At 40.6% G+C, this 22,373-nt stretch overlaps 2 protein-coding genes and 1 long non-coding RNA gene across 5 annotated transcripts in view; 1 reads left to right on the top strand and 2 right to left on the bottom strand.

Annotated features, from left to right (window-relative positions):
• LOC113418598 (claudin-4-like) overlaps window positions 1-6,230 on the top strand; it is a 12,465-nt gene extending 6,235 nt beyond the window's left edge. For both annotated transcript variants that reach the window (XM_026677579.2, XM_026677580.2), the window contains one exon: window positions 4,946-6,230. In XM_026677579.2, the coding sequence (XP_026533364.1) occupies window positions 4,964-5,608 (645 nt within the window). In that variant the 5' untranslated portion in view covers window positions 4,946-4,963 and the 3' untranslated portion in view covers window positions 5,609-6,230. The remainder of the gene's footprint in view (window positions 1-4,945) is intronic.
• The window catches only part of LOC148129335 (uncharacterized), a 26,878-nt gene extending 4,505 nt beyond the window's left edge, over window positions 1-22,373 (bottom strand). Inside the window, exons 1-3 of one of the 2 annotated variants that reach the window (XR_015745999.1) lie at window positions 22,102-22,373; window positions 4,193-4,279; window positions 110-1,915 (exon numbers count right to left, since the gene is read on the bottom strand). This is a non-coding gene — a long non-coding RNA (uncharacterized LOC148129335). Of the gene's footprint in view, window positions 1-109; window positions 1,916-4,192; window positions 4,280-22,101 lie in introns of those variants that run through there. The other variant, XR_015746000.1, reaches the window with a different exon arrangement.
• LOC113418597 (claudin-9-like) lies at window positions 16,916-22,373 on the bottom strand. Its single transcript, XM_026677576.2, has one exon. The coding sequence runs from the start codon at window positions 21,740-21,742 to the stop codon at window positions 21,086-21,088; it is 657 nt and encodes a 218-aa protein (XP_026533361.1). The 5' UTR covers window positions 21,743-22,373; the 3' UTR covers window positions 16,916-21,085.

Here is a 22,373-nt window from a genome sequence, read left to right as displayed (position 1 = left end):
GGGAAAACTTTGTATTTGAAGCCAAAACACATTTTTCCGCCTCCACCTTTAGGCTGAGTCAGACTTAGGCTGATTTCCCTGAGTCAAATGTCAACATCATTTTAAAAAAAAACAAACAAATTTTCCTCCTACAGGAAAAAGAAAGATTTAGCCGCCTGACTACCTTCCCTACCCATTTAAATAAATGATTCCAAATTTGTTTGGTTTTGCTGCCTATTCCTTTCTATATCCACTTTATTTTCTGAATGTGTTTTCCCATTCAATACTTCATTCTTAATTGTCATAAAATTATATTGGAGTGAAATTGTTTGCTAGGAGTGGCAGGATATCCCTATCCATTTAAAATGGCATCTAAAATGTTTTTCTGATCCTGCACTTTGGTGATCCACTAGACTTCACTTCCAGTGTTATAAGTGAAGAAGCAAAGTAGATTTTTTGCTATTAAAGGTTAACCTGACTCTCTTCCTATAAATCTACTATGGATGTGCATGAGATGAAACAAAAACAAGTAAGGAGGATAGAGACTTAGCACCAGGCAAAGCAAGCTACATGCTGATTCAGTTTTCTTCCAAGTCAACATTGGCAGATAGCAGTTCAGATCAACAGAAGTAAAAGAGTTTATTACTGTCAGGCCCAACACCACCTAGTGAAATCCAATCTGGTCCAAATCTGTATTTGCTTACAGCTAATAAACAGAATCTTGCCAAACTAAAGCAATAACCTTCTAACCTACTACATTTATCCTGAAAAATTCTAGTGTGTGGCTATCCATGAGTATGGATAGAGGTGCAGTGGTTAGAATGCAGTCCTGCAAGCTACTTCTGTTTTTTGCTGGCTGTCAGCAGTTCTGCAGTTTGATTCTCACCACCTCAAGATTGACTCAGCCTTCCATCCTTCTGGCATCAATAAAATGAGGACCCAGATTGTTGGCGGCAATATGCTGACTTTGTAAAACCACGTAGCAGTTTATGTCTTAACCGCTATTGCTATTACATATGATCCCCTGCCATGGTGATTTATATCATAAACTTCACAAAACTCACGATTTGTGTAAAAACTTAGTGATGTCTCCATTTTCTTTTTTTAACAATTGCAGCAAGTGTTAATTACTATTTCCCACTTGGTCAGTGATGATAGTAAAAGCCATGATAGTAAAATATCCAAATATCATATCTTTAATCTCAAATCTTTAATTCTCCATTTGTAGCAAATCTATGACCTACATAATTTGAGATCCTAATACTGTAGTGAAAAAAAACAAACCATTCCTTTCTGAATTTAAATTGACCAGGATCTAGAATTTTGAAATTCTTTTTTTTACAGTTTATTGATACATTTTCTCTTTACATACATAAATGATTTGTGAATTGCGTACTGTCTGGATCATTTTGCTTACATAATAATACTTTTCCAATTTCTTATAGCTAAAGAATTACAATTAATAAAGATGCTGGACCAGGAGCAGTAAAACCTGAGTTCAAATTCTCCCATAGGAATGTAACTAATTGTGTGACTTTGAGCCAGTCACTCTTTTGAGCTCTTGTAAGATCATTGGAAACCACTTCTTGGCCAAGAAAAAGTCATCAGGTGGTGGATGGACTTAAAAGACTACCAAAAAACCAGCAAAAAATTATTATTAAGTTCAATCAAAATGAGCAAAAGAAAGTGAATAAGACTTATGCAAAAGATATTTTACTTTTCCAAAAGAATTAATCAAGTAGGATGTTTTGAAAATCAGGAGATGGGTCACATAACCACAGAGATTATAAACTCTCAAAAGTATACTTATAGCTTTTTGGTAATTTGGACATGATTCTGAGACAGTATGATTCACCATGGGGAAAGTGTGAGCATAGCCTTGAAGAATTTAGCAGGTACTTGGCAAATTGACGAAATTAGCTTTTTAAATCATCAGCTGTGGGACATAATGCAAATTTAGAGAAATGAGAATGATGTGATGGAAACCCTTATATTCACATATACCCTAACTTTATTTCATAATCTGACTTTTAAAAGTTAGTTTGTAATTGCATCTGAAGTAACAGATTCTGATTTATTCTGCATTCTTGAAGGAGAATTATAAACCTAATTTAAATTTTTGGCTTGGCTGGGTGATGGGAGAATTTAAAAAGCATCATTTGTGGCTAGGATGCAATTACAGATTCATTTGCAAATTAAAGAGCAGGCAAATGGTTGAATTGGAGCACAGGATTTGCTCAAAGAATGGTAGAACAATGACTTTGCATGGCATGTGATAAAAATCCCAAATTTTTCAAGTTACAGTCTTACAGAGAAATGTCTACACTTTAATTGGAAATGGTTAAAATGTTGCCCTTTACCTGGGAAAATTAAGTTCAAATCTCACTTGACTCAGCCATTAATCTCCGTCATTGTTAGATTTACTTTTGAATCACCTTATGCACTTGGAGCCAGCTTGCACAGGGCCACAGAAGGTGATTGTTAAATGTTCAGGAATTTTGAGAGCAGGACTTGTGAGCGCAATGCCTAAAATGCCAATCAGCTATTTGATGATTTGCAGCCTAATGGTGGCCATGGAGCACAACCCAGTGAGGCAAGTTGGGCTGAATGATTGAGTGTCCTAGTGAATTCCCATGTTGAGCTGAGAGGACTTGAAACTGGGACTTCCATTATTTGCAAATACCACTGTGGCTTTACATGGCTAAGACTATTTATTTATACTTGCAATCCAGGTGGCTCCAGGTGGCCTACTGTACATGGCTTAACTACCTCCAAGTCCCAATAACACAATTAACATAAATAAATACCCAGAAACAATGATAAAACACATGCACACAAACCTAAGAAATTGGGAGTTGAATGCAGCTTCTGGCTATTCCAACTTTGTCTCCTCTAACGTAACATCTTTTTTTAAGTCAAAGATGCCTGAAACTGCATCTTTTACATATAAAATGTCCTCCTTGTGAAGGAACAATGGTTCCTGTCTCAAGGGCATATTATCAGAATGGGACTACTTATGCCAATGTTCAGAAAAATTCCTTTAATGGTTCGGTTGCCACAGAAAAGTTTATCGAATATATTTTCTAGACTTGCAAAATGCCTACCAGCTATCCAACTTTTAACCAGAACTGACTGGATCTAGAGTTGATCTCCAAAGGACAAGGAAAGAACCCTCCAGTTTCTTATTTATTTTTATTTATTTTATTTATCTGATTTGTCAATTGCTTACAAAATAATAGGTATAAGTATAAACATGAGTAAGAATACAGAAAATAAGTATGATTAAATGAGGACAATAGGACAGGGACGGGAGGCACGATGGTGCACTTATATAGATGCTTTATTCCATGGGAGGAAAAAGCAGCCTGGAATTTGGAGAATAAATGCTATTTTTAAAGAGTCCCTCCCCTGGGATGAGTGAGAGATTCTTAGTTTGCTGGGAAACAAACACACAGCTAATCCTTACTACTGTGGGGGGGGAGGTTGGCCAGGGAAAACCGGCTCTACAAGAGGGACTCTGTAACATTAGCATAATGGGCTCTGTAACTTTCACGAATATTGGCTCTTATGATCTCATCATTACCATTTTGTTTGTCTGAAGTTTTAGTCTTCAGTTTAATTATGTTTGCCTAGAGCAATGTTTTTCAACCTTAGCAATTTTAAGATAGGTAGACTTCAGCTCCAAGAATTACTCCTCCCCACACACACAGCATGCTACCTGGGGAATCCTGGGAGATTGTCCACCTATCTTAAAGTTGCCATGATTGAGAAACACTGTTTAGCTTCTCAAAGGTTTGCCACAAAGAAATTTTATTGGATTAGACCAAGGGATTTTTTTTTAACCTGGATTTAGGCCTGCCTCCCCAATCTGATACCCTCTAGAACAGGGGTGGGCAAACTTTTTGGCTCGGGGGCCTCATTGACTTTTAAAATTTGACAGATGGGCCGCCACCTGGTGTCAAAATGCCTGTCATTACAAGTCAAAATCAAATGAATGCAATCATTCAATCATTCACATCAAACCTTAATTCTGTACCAATCTTCAGCGGGCCGGATTAAAAAGACCAACGGGCCGGATGTGGCCCGCGGGCCGTAGTTTGCCCACCCCTGCTCTAGAAGCCAAAGACAAGATCCAAAAGCTTTACAAATCCCCATTTCTCCTTAGTAACAGAAAAAGGGAACTGTCCTACTGAACCCAAAGTTTTGGTCTTACCTCTTCTGGTTCACAGTAGTTGTGGACTTATCTTGTCCTGGATCCTCAGATGAGTGCATGCCAACATTCAATATTCTGACCTTTGACCTGGGAAGTATAGTAATGTGCATTATGCCCTAGTAATGTCTTTTACAGGATCATTTGGCATAATCTCCCTCTAAATCAGTAGCTAAATTAGTACCCACCAGCAAATCCAGGATCTTTTTACTAGATCAGATGCTGTATAGAGAAAACTGTGGGTGCCAAAGGAAGCATGTCTTGGTCCCTACAGCAGAACTGAACTACTTTTTATGTGGGGTAACACTTGACAAACTAAGAGGCAGTGATTGCAAATAGCAGCATTTGTGGGGTGGGAGAGACATCAAAATGATATTTGACTGGCCAACTGAAAGGCACAACCCTTGCACTGATGATGTTACCTAGTTAGGGTAATGAAACATCTGCAAGAAAACAAGCAAGCTCAGAGAGCACCAAGGACCCCATACAACCCTTGCACTAGATGCAAAGAAGGTAGGTTACATCCTGAAAATAAATTTGAATGAATTTTCCTGTCTTTTTTTTCTTTATTTGCATAAGATTATTTTAGATTCCTGTTAAGGGCTTTATGTGTTTCCTGTTTCAAAGTGGTGGGAAATCAATTGATAGTTATGGCAGCATCCTTGGCAAATATTACATGTAGTGATACGTTGCACTGTTATATTAGGGTAACATTTCACAAAATTCTTATGGTATATAATTGTTATTTCTCTTCAGGACTGCCTACCTTGAATCATGGTGTCAGCTGCTTTTCAGATCATGGGCATGGCCCTGTCTGTAGTGGGCTGGATTGGGGCCATCATCACGTGTGCCTTGCCTATGTGGAAAGTGACAGCTTTCATTGGTCCCAACATTGTGACAGCCCAGACCACTTGGGAGGGGCTGTGGATGAGCTGTGTAGTACAGAGCACTGGCCAGATGCAATGCAAGGTTTATGACTCCATGCTGGCTCTACCTCAGGATATGCAAACCGCCCGGGCTCTCATGGTCATATGTGTGCTTCTGGCCCTCTTTGGCCTGATGGTTGGCATCGTGGGTGCCAAATGCACCAACTGTGTGGAGGAGGAAGACACCAAGGCACGTATCATCATTGTCTCCGGTGCCATCTTTGTGACATCTGGAATCCTTTGCCTCATCCCAGTCTGTTGGTCAGCCAATACTATAATCCGGGAGTTCTACAGTCCATTAATTGTGGAGGCTCAGAAGAGAGAGTTGGGCTCGTCCCTCTACATTGGCTGGGCAGCAGCTGCTTTGCTGATCCTCGGAGGAGGATTGCTGTGCTGCAATTGCCCCAAGAAAGAGAGCAACAACTACAGTGCTCGCTACACAGCTGCTGTCTCTCAACCCCGCAGCGATTACCCCAGCAAGAACTATGTTTAAGAGAGTCGTGTCGTTGTGTTGATGCAGTCAGTTGCCATCCTGAAAGCTCATTACTGGTGGATTCCTTGAGAGTAGCAGAACTACGTAATGAACATCCCTATGGAGAACAGAGCGACCTGCTCCACAATTTCCCAACATTTCTGGCCCATCAGTATTTTTTTTTCTCTCACTGTTACCACTAACTAGATTTATTCCCACGTGTTTCAGCTCTTCTTTTGAAGAGAATCCTTGATTTGTGATAGAAGAATTCAGTATAGGTAGATAGGTATTGAATCAATGTCCTATTTTCAAGTAGTTTGTGATAAATGCCTCTGGGTGTTCTTGCCCCCTCCCCTCCATTGCACAATCCCAAATAGCCTGTAATGGCTTAGAGTCATATCCTGTTCAATAGGATGGTGTGGGGTGGGGTGGGGGGCAAAAATGGTTACTCTATATCTATGTTTTTGAAGCTGTGACATGTTGTACAGTATTTTATGAAGAAAGGGGGTGTGGCCTTTTAGACCTGTTGTTTTTAATTTTTTTGCAATTGCTGTTGCATGCATTTCATACCAAAAGCCAGTTTTTTCCTCTCTTTTTTTAAAAAAAAAATATAACCTGAATAAAATTAATGCTTTTGTATATAGCAGTTTGCCTTCGTCTTTTGTGTGCGTGTGTCTGTAACTCTGCTGCTAACCTGAGAATCTACTACTGGTGGGGGGAAGTCTTCTTTCTTTTTTTCAGGGTCATAGGCCCAAAACATTAATAGGATTCTTTCCATTTTATTGAATCTGAAGAGGAGGGTGGATGGTTTCACACAATAGGACATTCCCAAAGTAGAAAGGCTTGCATGGCAAGAGGGCAGAAGAGAAAGAATGATTTGTGTGGGAGGATTACACTCATACCAATTACATTTCTTTGCCCAACAGCAGGCAGAGAACCATGATGATGAATGGTTGAATGGGGACACCCCTACAAACATACTTTGTTGTGTTGGTTGTTATTGCTGGGTTCACAGATAAGTCATAATGTGATTTACAGGATTTCAACGTAGGTTGCCATGGCTGACTAGGAAATTCTGCCAATTGAAATCCACTTATCTTAAAGTTGCCAAGGTTGAGAAACACTGATCTAGAATGTTGTATGATCTTAGATATTTGAAGCTTATTCACTAGCCATTCCAGCCCAGTTAGGTGCAGCACCCAACCAACCTGGACTTAGCTCAAAGAGCTAAATGAGATTGATTCTGATCAGTAGAACCTTCATTAGATTGGAATGAACTATGGTCAAGAAAAGAACTGGTTGTGTATGAAAGCACCCAACCTCAGACTAATATAGCCTTACAGTACTTATATGTGCCTACTCTTCCTCAATCTGGGGTTACCCAGAAATGATGACTTGAACTCCCAGAATTTCCTAGGCAATACTGCTGAGAATTATGGGAATAATATGGAGGATGATCAGATGAGAGATGGCTGCAGTATATCACGAGTAGGCAAGCTGTTAATATCACATATGAGCCCAGTTTGAATCTGTTTACATGTTAATCCATGGTTTGTTTACTCAATAAACTACAATTGCCTAGGTTCACACCTGCTATGCTCTATGGCTGAATTTGCACAACATATTGCCGCAAAAACAAATAAATCTTATAGAAACATTCATAATAAATTACCATGATGCCAAAAAAATCAACGTGTAACGATATTGTGAATATGCTTCTGATTACATATTCACATTAGATATTACATAAGGTATTTAACCTTCTTTATTCCCTTGGAGTCATGCATGACCATGGATGTCTACAAAGTGTTGTCACCCAAACAATTCAAATTATATAATTTGTGGAGTGGCATTATGATGTAATGGCATCATCATATCTTCTACCAGTTTGCCTATGGCTACAGCTCTACTCATCCAGTACAATCATTGGGCAAAGTCTGGAGGTGATGGAAAGTATATTATGAAGACCGCTATGTTAGGTAAAGACATTTGTAGGTTACATCAGGAGCCCTCACTGAAAGATGTAATTTTTTGTAAAAGTAAAGGTTTTCCCTGTCCTGTCATTTCAGACTTTAGTGGGCAGTGGGCATCTCCATTTCTTAGCTGGGGGAGCCAACATTGTCTGGTTATGTGGCCATTATGACTACATGTTGAAATGCTGTTATTTTCCCACCAAAGTGGTACATATTTATCTACTCACATTTGCATACTTTTCAACTGTTAGGTATATAGGAGCTGGGACCATCATGCAGTGCACAGGTCTCAAACCTGCGTGATGAACTTTCCAACCAACAAGCCAGGTGTCTTAATTGCTGAGCCATCACACCCTCTTTTTTCATACATCACCCATTTTTTATACTGTCCACATCAAAGTAATATTGGGTTTTCAGAACTTTTTGGAGAATACCTTCCAGAATAACTAAATATTATCTATCAAGGGCATCTAGAGAGATTCAGGATAAAGAAGGCTAATTGAATTTCCAAATGAGGGAAAGTTCTCTCAATTCCAAGATTCATCTCTCTGCAAGAGAAATGGATTGAGCAAAAATCTGTATTACACTATATAGCAAGGATGCCCAACCTTTTGGCTTGTCTGGGCTGCATTAGGTGAAGAGCATAATGTACGAAAATATATCTAAAAATCACATAGAAATGTTAAAGGTTTACAGTCTTGTGGAGCTGCATTACAAGCTGTTCAAGGCCACATGCGGCATGGGCCATGGTTTGGACATGTCTGCTGTATAGCTTAGGATATTTGAAGATCATCATGTTACCAGAGGTTGCATTAAGTATTTTTTTTTCCATTTCTTTTAATGGGAGAAGCTTGCAAATTACTAGAATGGATCCTAGGGCTGGGAATTGGCCACAATCAATTCCCTAGATAATTGTGGTTTAATTAATTAATAAATCATGATTAAACAGTTTGTATAGTAGGACAGGATGCTAACCCAAGAGTTAGGTATAATGGTTATGGCCACAGATTAGAAACAAGAGATTGTGAGTTCTAGTTCTACCATAGACACGAAGCCAACTGGATGACCATGAGACAGTCACTCTCTCTCAGCTCTAGGAAGAAGGCAATGGCAAATCACCTCTGAAAAATCTTGACATGAAAGCAGCAGGAACTAGTCCAGGCAGTCAGTAGGAATCAACACTGCCTTGAAGGCACAAATTAACAAAAAAAAAATGTTAACCCAATCATTGTGTACAAGCTTTTGGCACCAAGGAGTCATGGATGGGTTACATGAAAAGAACTTTATCAGGCTTGAAACATTCAAGTTTATGGTAATGATTCTATTCCCCCCATGGGTCCCAGGCTAAGAATTTGGAGCACAATTTCTGAAGTACTAAACAAGGTCTTCACACAAGGGAATAATAGAAGGACAAGAAGTTCCAACAAGATTGCTGAGGTAGGCTTGGGTTCAAATGAATCTGTACATGGAATCTCAACCAGATGTTTCATCCAACAAGCCTTTCTCCAAGTGATACTCTACCAATTATAGCTTCAAAACTGTTGTTTGGAGGAAGCAGGAGCAAAAGAAGATAAGCAATCACATTGCCCCAAGGAAATATGTATACTCCTGATGAAGATACTAGAGTACAGTATGTAGCAAAACTACAGGAATGCAGAGCCTTGAGGCAAGGCTAGGTTTTGGAAGAATGTAGGGTTTTACCCAACATATTTTCACTAAAGTCATATTAATGACCAAGCAGAGATACCGGCATAAAGTGATGATAAGCACAAATAACAATAGAGCTAGTATGCACAAAATAGTTTGATTCACAGGAAACTACTGAGCAAATTCAAGCAGCAAAGTCAAGCTGGAGAACTAGGAATTGGCTAAAGCTGAGTATAGACAGAAAGGAATACACCAGAAACAACTTGAAGGAAACAAGTTGGTAATGGGGTTGAAGCAGGAACTTAAATAAATGTTGAAGACTGGAGTTCTTCATACAGGTATCACAGAACTGGGTGATTGCTGAGAGAAGACGAGAGAAAGACTAAATACCCATAAAATGAAAATATAGTTCAGAGCTGAAGGGGGGAGGGATTTTAAGTCATGCTAAATGTACCACTAAAGCAGCAGTTTTAAGCAACTGATTTTAGATGCCAAGAAAGGGCAGCACATGGTTAACTGTTTAACTAGTGGTTGTGTTTTTACTGCCAGGGAAGTGAAGCACTTAAAGATTTCTTGCCTCAAATTCCACAATGCCACAATGCACACACTTGAATTAGCAGAGATTGAATTTTCTAGTCTGCTTCAAGCAATAAAATGGCTCGGTCTAACCCCATGCTTTGGAATTGGAAAATATAATGGCTTTTAGTTTTGATGTTAACCTTCTCTTTTGCCAAAAAAAACGTGAGGTTCGGTGCCTCTCATTTTATCTTCAAGGAAATGTTATAAAGTAGACAAGGCTGAAAAAGAGATCTTGCCAGATTGCCCAGTAGGTTGGGTGGAGATTCAGGCTTGGAATTTTCAAATATTTCATTGTTGTTGCGCTTTCAAGTCAGTCTGACACCTGGCGAATGCCTGGACAACTCCCTACTGTTTTCTTGGCAAGATTTCAGGAGCGGTTTGCCATTGTCTCCTTCTTTGGGATGGGAGAGAGCAACCAGCTCAAATCACGCATCTGGTTTCATACCTAAGGTGGGACTGGAACTCACAATCTCCCAGTTTCTAGCCTGGTACCTTAACCACTGCACTAAACCGACTCTCATGATAACATTGAGCATTGGTGTTTTGTTTTTTTAATAAAGAATTTTTATTTTTAAAAACAAACATACACATACAAAACATAAAAACATAAAACCATCTTCCATTTTATATACATACAGTGTGTCAGTTGGTTGCGAGTCTTTTGTAGTAATTTACTCACAATTTATATCAGTTTTCACATTGTCGAACTAACATATGCTTATATATTTATCAGTTATTAAACATCCATGACTAAACTATTTATTCCATCATTTTATATGAGATGTTCCAAGTTTTATCTTAAAATTTATGTTAAACTTTCAACCAGTGGTTATATATGTCTCTATTATGTTTTATATCAATCTATTAAATTTCTATCACAAAATTATCTAGTCTATTACATTACCATGACTTTTTATGAACATTGAGCATTGTTGACATTGGCCATCATGAGAAAATTTTTTGGATTTCAGCAGGTAAATTTAAATGTAAATGTGTCAAAGGTCTTAGCCCAGCACCCCCAACCTCAGCACTCCAGAAAGGGGACTTCAACTCGCAGAATAATCCACAGCTGGGAATATGCAACTACTGGTAGTCCTCAACTTAGGATCACAATTCATCCCAAATTTCTGCTGCTAAGTGAAACATTTCTTCATTTTATGACCTTTCTTGCTATGGTTGTTAAGTGAATCACTGCACTTGTTAAATTAGTAACACAGTTGTTAAGTGAACAGTTATTAAGTTTAGTGTTGTTAAGTGAATCTGGCTTCTCCATTGACTTTGCTTGTGAGAAGGTAACAAAAGGTGATTGCATGACTCTGGGACATTGCAACCGTCATAAATATGAGTCTGTTGCCAAGCACCCAAATTTTGATCACATGACCATGGGGATGCTGCAATGGATGTAAGTGTGAAAAATGGTCATAACTCACTTTTTTCAACGATGTTGTAACTCACTAAATGAACGGTCACTAAATGAACTGTTGTATGTTGAGGACTACCTGAACTACTCTTGGGATTTGGCAAGCATAGGATGTTTTCAACCTACTACTGCTACGTGCGGGACTCAGCGTAGCAGAAGCAGAAGGTGGAATTAGAGGCAGTAACCCAACCATTGGTGTATTGGATGTAAACAACTAAGATGACATGGGACTGGCATTCCACCCCTCCTCAGTGCCACCCCCCTCAATTGTTTCCTGCTAAAGTTCCTCCCTTGGCAGTATCTTGTGCCTCACAAACCAACGTAGATAGAGGAAGCTGTACTCTATGCCAGGGGGGGCTGGCTTGTCCCTATGCGCCTGACTGTGGAAGGCTCAGCCTGGCACTGGAATGTACTGGTACCTCTCCAAGAAGCCAGGCAGGGATCTCGTCTTACAAGGGTCGACTTCTGGGCCCACATCCAAGAAACCTGAAGGGGAAGAGCGGGGGTGGGGGGGGAGCAAAACTATAGGTCTTGTACTTCTACATTCTGCTTAAAGGAAAGGGAAGCCAGTCAGCCAGGTTTTCTCCTCCTGGCCCAGATTCCTAGCATTTGAGTCTCTTCCAGAGAAATACTTCTAATCCAACTCCCCATCCTGGGGAACAGGATGTTTTGAGCAGAAGGATGTTTGGTAGAAAAGAAGCAGTCACCTGAATTATGGCATGATTGGATCAGGTTCTTCCTTGTATATTTCTATTAATTTTGGTAGATTAGCTTTTTTTCTCTTTGGCAACGCAGTGGAGGAGGAAAAGGATCAAACTTTACAGGTAGCCCTTGGGGCAAAACTGACTTAACAGCTTAGTAACAGAAAATTTAGGTTCAATTGTGGCTGTAACTGATGATTCACTTACGGAACCTAAAATTTCTCTTGCTAAGCAAGGCAGCTGTTAAGTGAGTTTTGCCCCATTTTATGACTTTTTTGCCATGATTATTACATGAATCACTGCAATTGCTAAGTGAATCATGCAGTTGTCAAGCAAATCTGGCCTCCCTCATTGACTTTGCTTGTTGGAAGCCATTTGGGAATGTTACAAGTGGTGATCACGTGACCCCAGGACAGTGCAACTGTCATGAATGCATTCCAGTTGCCAAGTGCCTGAATTATAGCCAGGTGACCATGGGGATAAGAGGTGGTATTCAGCAGATTCTGACTAGTTCTGGAGAACCGGTAGTGGAAATTTTGAGTAGTTCAGAGAACCAGCAAATACCACCTCTGACTGGCCCCACCCCCATCTATTCTCTGCCTCCCATTGAGTCCCAGCTGATCGGCTGGGTCTTCTTGTGTTTCCCTGCACAGGAGAACGGAGCTGGAAAGCAGGTTAGTGGGATGGGGAGGGAATGGAGATTTTGAAGTATCCTTCCCCTGCCACGCCCACCAAGCCACACCATGCCCACTAAGTCATGCCTACAGAACCAGTAGTAGAAAAATTTTAATCCCACCCCTGATGGGGATGCCGTAATGGTCACATGTTGAAAAACAGTCATAAGTCACTTTTTTCAATGCCAATTGTGACTTTGAACGGTCACTAAATAAATGGTTATAAGTCAAGGACTACCCATACTTATTTATTTCAGGAACCATAACCTGATTTGCTGTTTGTTTGATGCTATGTCCTCACTTACAAAGAAAAAGAAAAAGATGATGTGGAAGGCTGAGGAATTCTGGGAATTGAAGTCCACACATCTCAAAACTGCTGAAGCTGAGAAACACTGTTTTAAGGGATAAGTCTTATCTCTCGGTCCTAACAGTGGAAGCTGAAGAAAAAAATCAGCCCTGATCAGAGGTGCTATTCAGCAGGTTCTGACCAGTTCTGGAGAACCAGTAGCGGAAATTTTGAGTAATTTGGAGAACCGGCAAATACCACCTCTGACTGGAGATTTTACAGTATCCTTTCCCTGTCAGGCCCACCAAGCCACGCCCACAGAACCGGTAGTAAAAAAATTTGAATCCCACCACTGGTCTTGATTTGTGGGAAATGCAAATGTTCCTATAATTTACCACTCTCCCTCCAGCATATGAGGCTGACAAGATTTAGCTCATATTATATTTAGGTTCTCATGTTGTGTACTCTATAAACCAACTTTTGGTTTGGTTTTAGGGCATATGAACCAGCTTCATGTTAGTCATCCAACCAGGATTAAACAAACCAAGGTGAAGGGTGACGGAAAACCTGGCCACTCCTTTTAAAGGAAACGTTGCATTCTTTTATGCTCATTTAATTTCAGATTCTAGATTTAAATCATTCTTCTATGAAGAACACAGGAACTGAATTTTCTCTCCATGGGAAAAGCTATAGCTGGATTATCTTCCCTCTGCCACATATCAAGAAAATCCCTGGAATTCCCCATGAGTGTGATACAAAAGAATAGGTGTCATTGATGGTTATGCCCTGGCTGTTGAATGTATGAGAAAGCCAGGTAGAGACCAAGAGGCTTTGTGCCCCTTGGAAATCTGTGGAAGGGGGAAGAGGTCAGTAATCATCTACAGGCAGTCCTTGATTAGTGATTGGTTGCTTAGCAACCATTCAAAATTACAATGGATCTTGCCAAAAGCTACTTAGGTCCAGTTCTGGAGTTCTAATGACTGCATTATCCCAGTCTCATGAATGTACTGTGAGCACTCAGCAACCAGTTCATCTTTCCACGATCACCTGTCCATGATTTATAACATTTTTTTGCCAGTTTCTGGCCTTTTCAGCCAGTTTTCAACAAAAAAAAAACACCCCAAAAACAAAGGGAATACAATGATTCACTTAATGATCGTTACAAAAAAAGTCATAAAATGGTATTTGGTCATGTGGGTGGCTTGACTTACAACTGTCATGAGTTACAATGGAAATCCCTGACTCCATTACATCTGTAACTTGCAGACTATCTTTATGAAAGTAGGAAATGGCAAGATAAATGCTTTGATCTTAATTGCTGTGCCTTAGAACCAGCTTCAAATTTGAGCAAAATGCCTCTTGGTAAGTTCTTTCCTCTGTTAACCTGTGCTAGCAATGTGGCAAGCAGCAGTTGTGGTCTACACAGTGCCCTGTGGCTCTTTGGTAAGTACCTATGCATGCACACACATATATACTCAATTGCAATTTTCTATAATCATATAATAATTAATTATATAACATAATTATATAATTCTATAATAACTCTCTTTTCAGAATTGTGGGGAACTTAAAGAGATGGCAAAGAAAGTGAAACTCCTATGTAAATATTAATGGCCAATCTTGTTTGAGGGGTCACTGACAGCTATTCCAGTTATTATTTATGGTATATCATACATGGACTTGCAGCATATATTAACATTTCACCTAGATTAGTAAAACATAATAAATTATAAATTTTTAAAAGATTTATGTTCAAATATTAATGTCTGGGCCAGAGGTCTCCAAACTTTGCATCTTTAAGACTTGTGGACTTCAACTCCCATAATTCTCCAGCCAGCTGGGAGTTGAAGTCCATAAGTCTTAAAGTTGCCAAGTTAAGGAACCCCTGGTCTAGGGCTAGGCCATCTAACCATTGAAACACATCATTATTTATATTAAAAACAATCAATCAGAATACAGCTGGAAGGGGCCTTGGAGATCTTCTAGTCCAACCCATTGCTTAAGCAGGAGACCCTATACCATTTCAGATGAGTGACTGTCCAATCTCTTCTTAAAAACCTACAGTGATGAAGTATCCAGAACGGCAAGCTGTTCCACTGATTAATTGTTTTCACTGTTAGGAAGTTTCTCCCTAATTCCAGGTTGCTTCTCTCCTTGATTATTTTCCATCCGTTATTTCTTGTCCTGCCCTCTGGTACTTTGGAAAATAAATTGACCCCCTACTTTTCTTTGTGGCAGCCTCTCAAATACTGCTATCATGTCCCCCCTAGTTCTTCTATTCTCTAAACTAGCCAAACCCAAATTGTGCAATCGTTCTTCGTATGCTTTAATCTCTAGGCCTTTAATAATCTCTTTGCACTTTTTCCAAAGCCTCAATATCTTTTTCGTAATGTGGTGACCAAAACTGGATACAGTATTCCAGGTGTGGCCTTACTAAGGCTTTGCAATCAGGTACTGGACCTGTATATGCCCTCAACTTATAGCTGGTCATAATATGATCAAGTTTGACATAGGACTCTGCAGTCACACTGAGGGGAGGATACTACGCCCCCTTTATATACAGAGTCCCAGCAGGCACTATGTGAGGTGCAAATCCTATTCAGGATTATCCATTGCTGGTATAGTAGTTCAAAGCCTGTCACCTTTTTTGTGGGGTCATTTATATGTCTTCCTATGTCTGTTATTGGGCAGATGTTGTGCAAGTGCCAGTGGGGACTTCCTGATCTGATCTATTCCAGTATGGTTATGCTGATGCCATCCATGACTTATTGAGGTGCTCTTCTGAAGAACCAACTGGGAACATCACACACTTCACATTGTATATCTTTTGCCTGTATTTTATACCTTGAACACAAATGTAATTTAATCTGGAGCTCAGCTTCAAAAGTTTGATATTTGATCAGCTCTACCACCTTTTTCTTTTGATAGCAGGGCTTTGCCTGAAATATGCAAAGAATCAAAAGGAATGAAGTGTGCCTAAGTAAGCTTGAAATTATACCTGATTTTTTCCCCAAACTACCAGCCTCACCTTCTCTCTGTGGAGTGCAATATGTCTGTCTCCCTTTGCACCTGGAACCTCAGTCCCCCAAAGCACGTGCTGGGAAGAAATCCATTAGTTTTCAGGTACCAAGATTCTCCAGGTTCCTGCTCTGTACTTTTCCTCCTATATGCCAATCAACAAGTATAATATCTCTCCATTTGCATGCTCTGGTTTGGATAAATTGCTGGCATATTTTTCTACACCACAGAGTACAATCAATGGTCTTGGCAATTTGATATCCTCTCATTATGGTGCTTAATTTGAGGCTTGTTGCATTCTCTCTTTCCATCGTGATCAAGGAGCATTTTTCTCCTTTTTAAAATACATTCAACTTGGCTGAAAAGAAAGTGCTTCTGAGTATGTCCAGACTGCATTCAATTCTACTGAACAGTTTCAGCAGATTCAGGATTAAGAGTAGAACCAGTTTCAAAACCAGACCAAACTCCTGTATCTTTGTTGTTTTTTAAACAATTAAATGATTTTTACTTCCGATTCAATTGTGCAATTGCATTAGCCTTACTGTACATTCCTGTTTTGATTTGAAATATTTGAGGTTGAAACCGTAGGAGAGCTTAATTGTAGATCCACTATAAATACTCAAGATCAGGAACTACTAAGTCAAAAAAAAATTGCCATGAAATATTATTGTATTCTTAATATTCAGCATCAGTTCTGTGCAAAATGAAATACTGGGGGAAACACTTAACATTGGATGGCACCCTGCATGCCCATGACATACATAAGCCAAATATAGTCTTAAGGGCATGCGTTTGCCCAACGTGCCATACTTGGCTAAGTTTAATCTTGTTTTATTTTGTTCTGTTGTGGCTGCCTTGTGCAGACTGGTCCATTTGATTCAGTGTCCTGTGTCACTCTTAAATATGAGCTAACGTAAGTAAGCAAAATTAAGTGTATTCTGCAAAGCCTGCCCTCCATCCTTTGACAGACTTTTCCATTGATACCAAATCCTTTACTCCCCTTCCCTTCTTCAAAAAAAGTCAGGCACAATTAGGTTACAATTTTGTTTAATTAATCTGAATAATATGGTGGTTGTCGGTTAACACTTATACAGAACCCATGAAAAGGATCCCCATGATGTCTTCCAGCTTAAGATAATTGCCTTATTTGAGAACATCTTTGAAAAAAACAAAACACATAAAGCAAAACAAGAGAGAAATAAGAATCTTTTTCCAGGAAAAGTCCAACAGATTTGCAAGGCGGAATATCTCTGTAAAAGGAATGGAGCTTAATGCATTTGTTCAAAGTCCTATTTCTTTCTGATGAATTTTTTTCTATCCAGGTCTGAAGCAGGTGGTTGTAATAGGTAAAGATCAATGGTCAGGGAGGAAACAGACCCCTTTGTTTACCCAGGCCCCTGAGAATAGCCAAATCCTCCACTAATTATTAACCAAAGAGCAAATAGCGTCAGTCCAAAGCAATTTTAGGGTCAGGGTTCTTTCCCACCCACCCCCATCTGCTCAAAACAACTTTTTTTACTAAATCCAAACTAACTTCTTTGCTCCCAACTTCAATCTTCTTTTTCCTGCATCATCTTTACAGGGAATTCTGGCCTTTGTCCAACATTTACATCTTCCATGAATCATTCGTTATTTATGCAGGTTTGGGTTGGTTACCTTTTTTCTTCCCAGGTCTTCATGCATTCATTAAGTCTCCGATTCTTTTAGCCAGACATGCATTCATTCCTCTTGTGTTCGTTTCAGAATTAAATTCACCATTTTTCTTCAACTCTGTCTCTCTTTATTCTCTAAGTGCAGATTTTGACCAAAAAAAATGGCTTTTGTATCAGAGTAGCCAAAAGAGTTTATACAACAGCCAGTTCTTAGTGCCATTTTTGCTCCTCTCATTATTTAATTCGTCTGCTTCTTGGTCTATTCTCATAGCCTCATGCTCTTTGTACATCTGCCTACACAGACCCAGAGCTATATGTATTTATTTATTTGTGTATTTAAAAGGAAGACATCCAAGTGACTTTGAGCAACTTACATTTTAAAAAATAAGAAAATCATATAACAAGGGGGAAAATATGTACATTCAAGGGAAAAAATATATTAAGGAAACAACTGTCAAAGGATCTACATCCACCTTACCTCAAAGTCTTCAAAATATTTTGGAATCAGAGCCTTAGGGCAGGGGTGTCAAGCTCAATTTCACTGAGGGCCACATCAGACCTTGGGGCCGTGGCCAGGATGGGTGTGGTCTGCTTGACATCACTCATGTTGGGGGTCACCTGTGATGGCCCGAGCATTCTGGCAGGGAAAATAGGCTCTCGGGCTCCATTTTCGGCTATGACGACCTCTTGCAACCTTCTGTCAGCAAAAATGGAGCTCAGGAGGGCTGCCCTTGGTCCTTGTGAGCTCTGTTTTCAGCTGTGACAGCCTCCTGCAACCCTCTGTCAGCAAAAATGGAGCTCGGCAGATCTGCATGCAGCCCTCCCGATCTCCATTTTTGGCTGCAATGGCCTCCTGCAACCCTCTGCCAGTGAAAATGGAGCTCGGGAGGGCTGTGAGCTCTGTTTTCACTGGCAGAGGCACCACGGGCCAGTTCTTTGCTGTTTCCAGGATGGCCCTGAGGGCCACATCTAAGAACTCCATGGGCCCGATCCAGCTCCCAGGCTTGAGTTTGACACCCCTCCCTCAGAGATTTCTGGATGGGATGCTGTTCCAGAGGATAGGTATTGCAATAGAGAAGATATACCATATTTTTCAGACTATAAAACACACTTCCCCCCAAGAAAAGTGGGTAGAAATGTCTGTCCATCTTATAGAGAAAATACAGCCCATCTTTGGCCTCCCAAAGCCTCCGTGTGTCCTGGTTTTTCCCTCCCCAGCATCCAGAAGCACTCTGGAGACCAAAAGCTGGGGCATTTTTGGCCTCCCAAAGCCTCCGTGGGTTCCATTTTTGCCCTCCCATGGTATCCAGAAGCATTCTGCAGGCCAAAAATGGGCCTGCATTTGGCCTCCGGAGGCTTCCGGGGGTTCCATTTTTGCCCTCCCTGGTATCTAGAAGCATTCTGCAGGCCAAAAATGGGCCTGCATTTGGCCTCCGGAAGCCTCCGGAGGTCCCATTTTTGCCCTCCCTGGTGTCCAGAAGCACTCTGCAGGCAAAAAAAACAAGCCCATTTTTGGCCTCTGGAGGCCTCCGTGGGTCCCAGAGGGCAAAAACAAGACCCATGGAAGCCTCCAGAGGCAAAAAATGGGCCTGTTTTTGGCCTGCAGAGTACTTCTGGATGCCGAGGAGGGCAAAAATGGGCCACGCCAAGGCAAAAAAAAACCTTTTTCTTGTTTTCCTCCTCTAAACCAAGGTGCGTCTTATGGTCTGGTGCGTCTTATAGTCCCAAAAATATGGTACTTCTTAGGTTTCCACACTGCTTAATTAAATTGGAAATATATCCTCTCTGCCTAATCTTACCGGGTAGATAAAAATTATCAGAACAGGCAATTCATCAAATAACTAGGGTAATGAAAGCCTTTATAGGTAATAATCAGCATTACACCTAGAATTATACCTAGAAACAGACTGGGAACCAGTGCAGCTCACGTAACAACAATGATAAATGAGTAAATCATAGCATGAACATTACTACCTGCACTGCTGCATTCTGGAACAGTTGTAACTTTCAAGTGGTCTTCAAAGGCAGAGTGGTGTGCATCGTATTGGAGTAGACAGTTCATGGGCTGTCTAAGGAATAGGTGAACATCTAAAGGGCTTTCCAATCTAGGTATAGCAGAAATTTGTTCAACAGATGAATCTGTGCACAAAGACCCTCCTGGCCACAGCTTGCTACCTCTCTTTGAATAAGAGCTATGGATCCAGGATGATCCTCAAGTTGTCTATAGTCTAAAGTGGGGAAAGACTATCTCATATAAAACTAAAGATGGAAAGTCCCTAGATCAAGGGTGGGAGGGAATATATATAGGCCATTTGGTCTTGTCAGGATTTGTTCCTCCCCATTGAGACCTGAACAACCACTGTAACAGGACATTGACAGCATCATCTGAAGGGTCTGGGATCAAGATGAGTATCATCTGATACTGATGATATTGACCTCATGTTACTATTTCAGGTAGTTGCTGAACAAGCGGGGAAAAGCATCAAGCTCTGACACACTTTAGAAACAAGGAGCTCTGGATGCAACATCCCCTTCACAAACACTGACTGGAGCTGACCATTGGGAAAGAGGATAACCACTATAAAATCATGCCTCCCATCCCCAAACCCTGCAGCTGGTCCAGGAGGATACTGCAATCATTGGTATTGAAAAGTACTGAGAGATCAAGAGAACTTCTCTCATCCCAGCTTCCCCAAAAATCATCAGCAGGCACCACCAATCCCATCTCTTCTGTATATTGTTCTGTATTGTACTCTACTCTACTGTACTATACTATACAGCCTGAAACCTAACTTAAATGGATCTAAATAATCTCTTTCCTTCAAGATCCTCTGCTGCAGTTCCTAATCACTTTTCATTATGGAACATTCTATTCAAAAGTTAACTGGTTGGAAATTCAACTCATACTTCATCGTTCCTGATAGGCCCCCTTATGAGGACATCCAGCTGATTTAGAAGCCCAAGGCACACCTTGTGTCTCACAGTGCAGTCTTCCAAGAGAAGGAACAGCCTGAACTCTTTGAAGGGACAACAGGAAAAAGGAGAAGACCACTACTTTGGCCAGGGATAGCAGCAGTACTTGATTCTCCAGATGGCAAAGCCATAGCTACCATGGTGTTTCTATTCTTCTTCATCTACTTCTTTATTTCTCACCTCCACAAACATGTTATGCACTTTTAACTTATCCCTATACTTGTCCTAAACCTGCCCTTGTTTGTTCAGCTTCCCTACTTGTTCCTGCATTTCCCTTGAGTTTGCTGATGTATTCATCTCATTTAAAAAGATTTGTTCATTCTCTCACATATCCCTTTATTTGTTCACATTTCCTCAGTCACTCATATAACTCATTATACTTGTATACCCACACATACACGCACATATATATACATGCACTAACATGCCAGAATTGCCAGATATCATAGCTGAACCCAAACTGATGAGGTTGTCCTATCTTCTTGTTCCAGAAGTCCTTGGGCCAATAATGCCTATTCTAGTTTGGGTCTTGCAGTATCTGACAAATTTCATCACTACCTCACCACTACGACTGCTCATACATAATCCCGCTTGTCAATTGTACTGCCTGGTGGAGCAGTAGATCTGGCTGGAACAGAATATGCAATACGGCCTGGGTAACGGTTGTCCCGTGGTGGGCAGGAGCAGCACAGGAGTGATCCTCCAAGGAGTAGTAAGGCAGAAGCTGCCCAACCAATATATAGAGCAGCCCCCAATTCCCTTTTGAGAGGTTCAGCCACAATTGGATTGTAAAAGTCACGGATGATGGAGTTGGCAGACCAGCAGACAGGAATAAGAGTGAGAAGTCCTGAGACGATAAAGAAGGCACCTGAGGTAATAACAATACGTGCCTTGGCACCTTCTTCCTCAACGCAGTTGGTACATTTGGCTCCAACAATACTCACCAACAATGCCAGGACAGCAAGCACGACAGAGATAACCATGAGGGCCCGGGCAGCTTGGATATCTTGAGGCAGGGCTAGCAGGGAATCATAGATCTTGCACTGCATCTGCCCAGTACTCTGTACAACACAATTCATCCACAGTCCCTCCCAGATTATCTGAGCCACAACAATGTTATTTCCGATGAATGCTGAAACCTTCCACATGGGCAATGCACATGAAAGGATAGTCCCCAACCAGCCAAAGATACACAGGCTCATTGCCATGATCTCTAGCCCTGCAGATGCCATTATGGATATCCTTCACCTCGGCTATAAAATGCACACCTCGTTTTTTTCTTCTTTCTTCTGCTGCCCTCCAGGAGGGCCAAAGATGGTGGTTTATGGGCAGCTATACCAAAAGACAAGTTGTTCTGGGTAGAAATCAATGAAGACACAAATTCAAAAAATGCACCCTCTAAATGGTGGTATGCAACTTCAGAAGTCTATGTTTTCGCCCTGAAAGCAAACTCCTAATAAATAAATCCTAAAAGAATATTGCACTGAATGGCTGTCCACGACAAAGAAACCTATGGAGCTTTCCGGCAAAATTAAGTCTCTCCAGTAGATTAGTGAGCAGAACTGTTACAGAAGAGGCCTTCTTAGGTTACCTGCATATGGAAAGCAGCCTTGAAGATGGCAATCTATAGCTTCCGAGAGTCTGTTTTTGATGTAGGGTCATCCAGAAATAACTGTCTGTGAGGTGTCACTTTAGGAGCTGGGTTGGAGAAGGGTAGACCAAAGTCTGAAAGGTGAAGAACCCCTAAAGGGGAAATAAGGATAAATCCAGTGCTATTTTTCTCTGTAGCTCCGACAACCTGCTTGTTATTGCATTGTTCTCCTTCACAGGTACCTGTTGTCTAAAAGGATCCCAAGGGAGCCT

This window comes from Notechis scutatus, chromosome Z, assembly GCF_049901735.1.
Source record: "Notechis scutatus isolate UNSWTSFEM ecotype Mainland chromosome Z, rNotScu1.2, whole genome shotgun sequence".
NCBI classification, from domain to species: domain Eukaryota; kingdom Metazoa; phylum Chordata; class Lepidosauria; order Squamata; family Elapidae; genus Notechis; species Notechis scutatus.
Note: the sequence above shows the minus strand (reverse complement) of the source record. Positions and strands in the feature narration are given on the sequence as shown.

What these genes read in the sequence shown, in the direction of transcription:
- LOC113418597 (XM_026677576.2), bottom strand. Translation starts at nt 21,742, where the DNA reads ATGGCATCTGCAGGGCTAGAGATCATGGCAATGAGCCTGTGTATCTTT.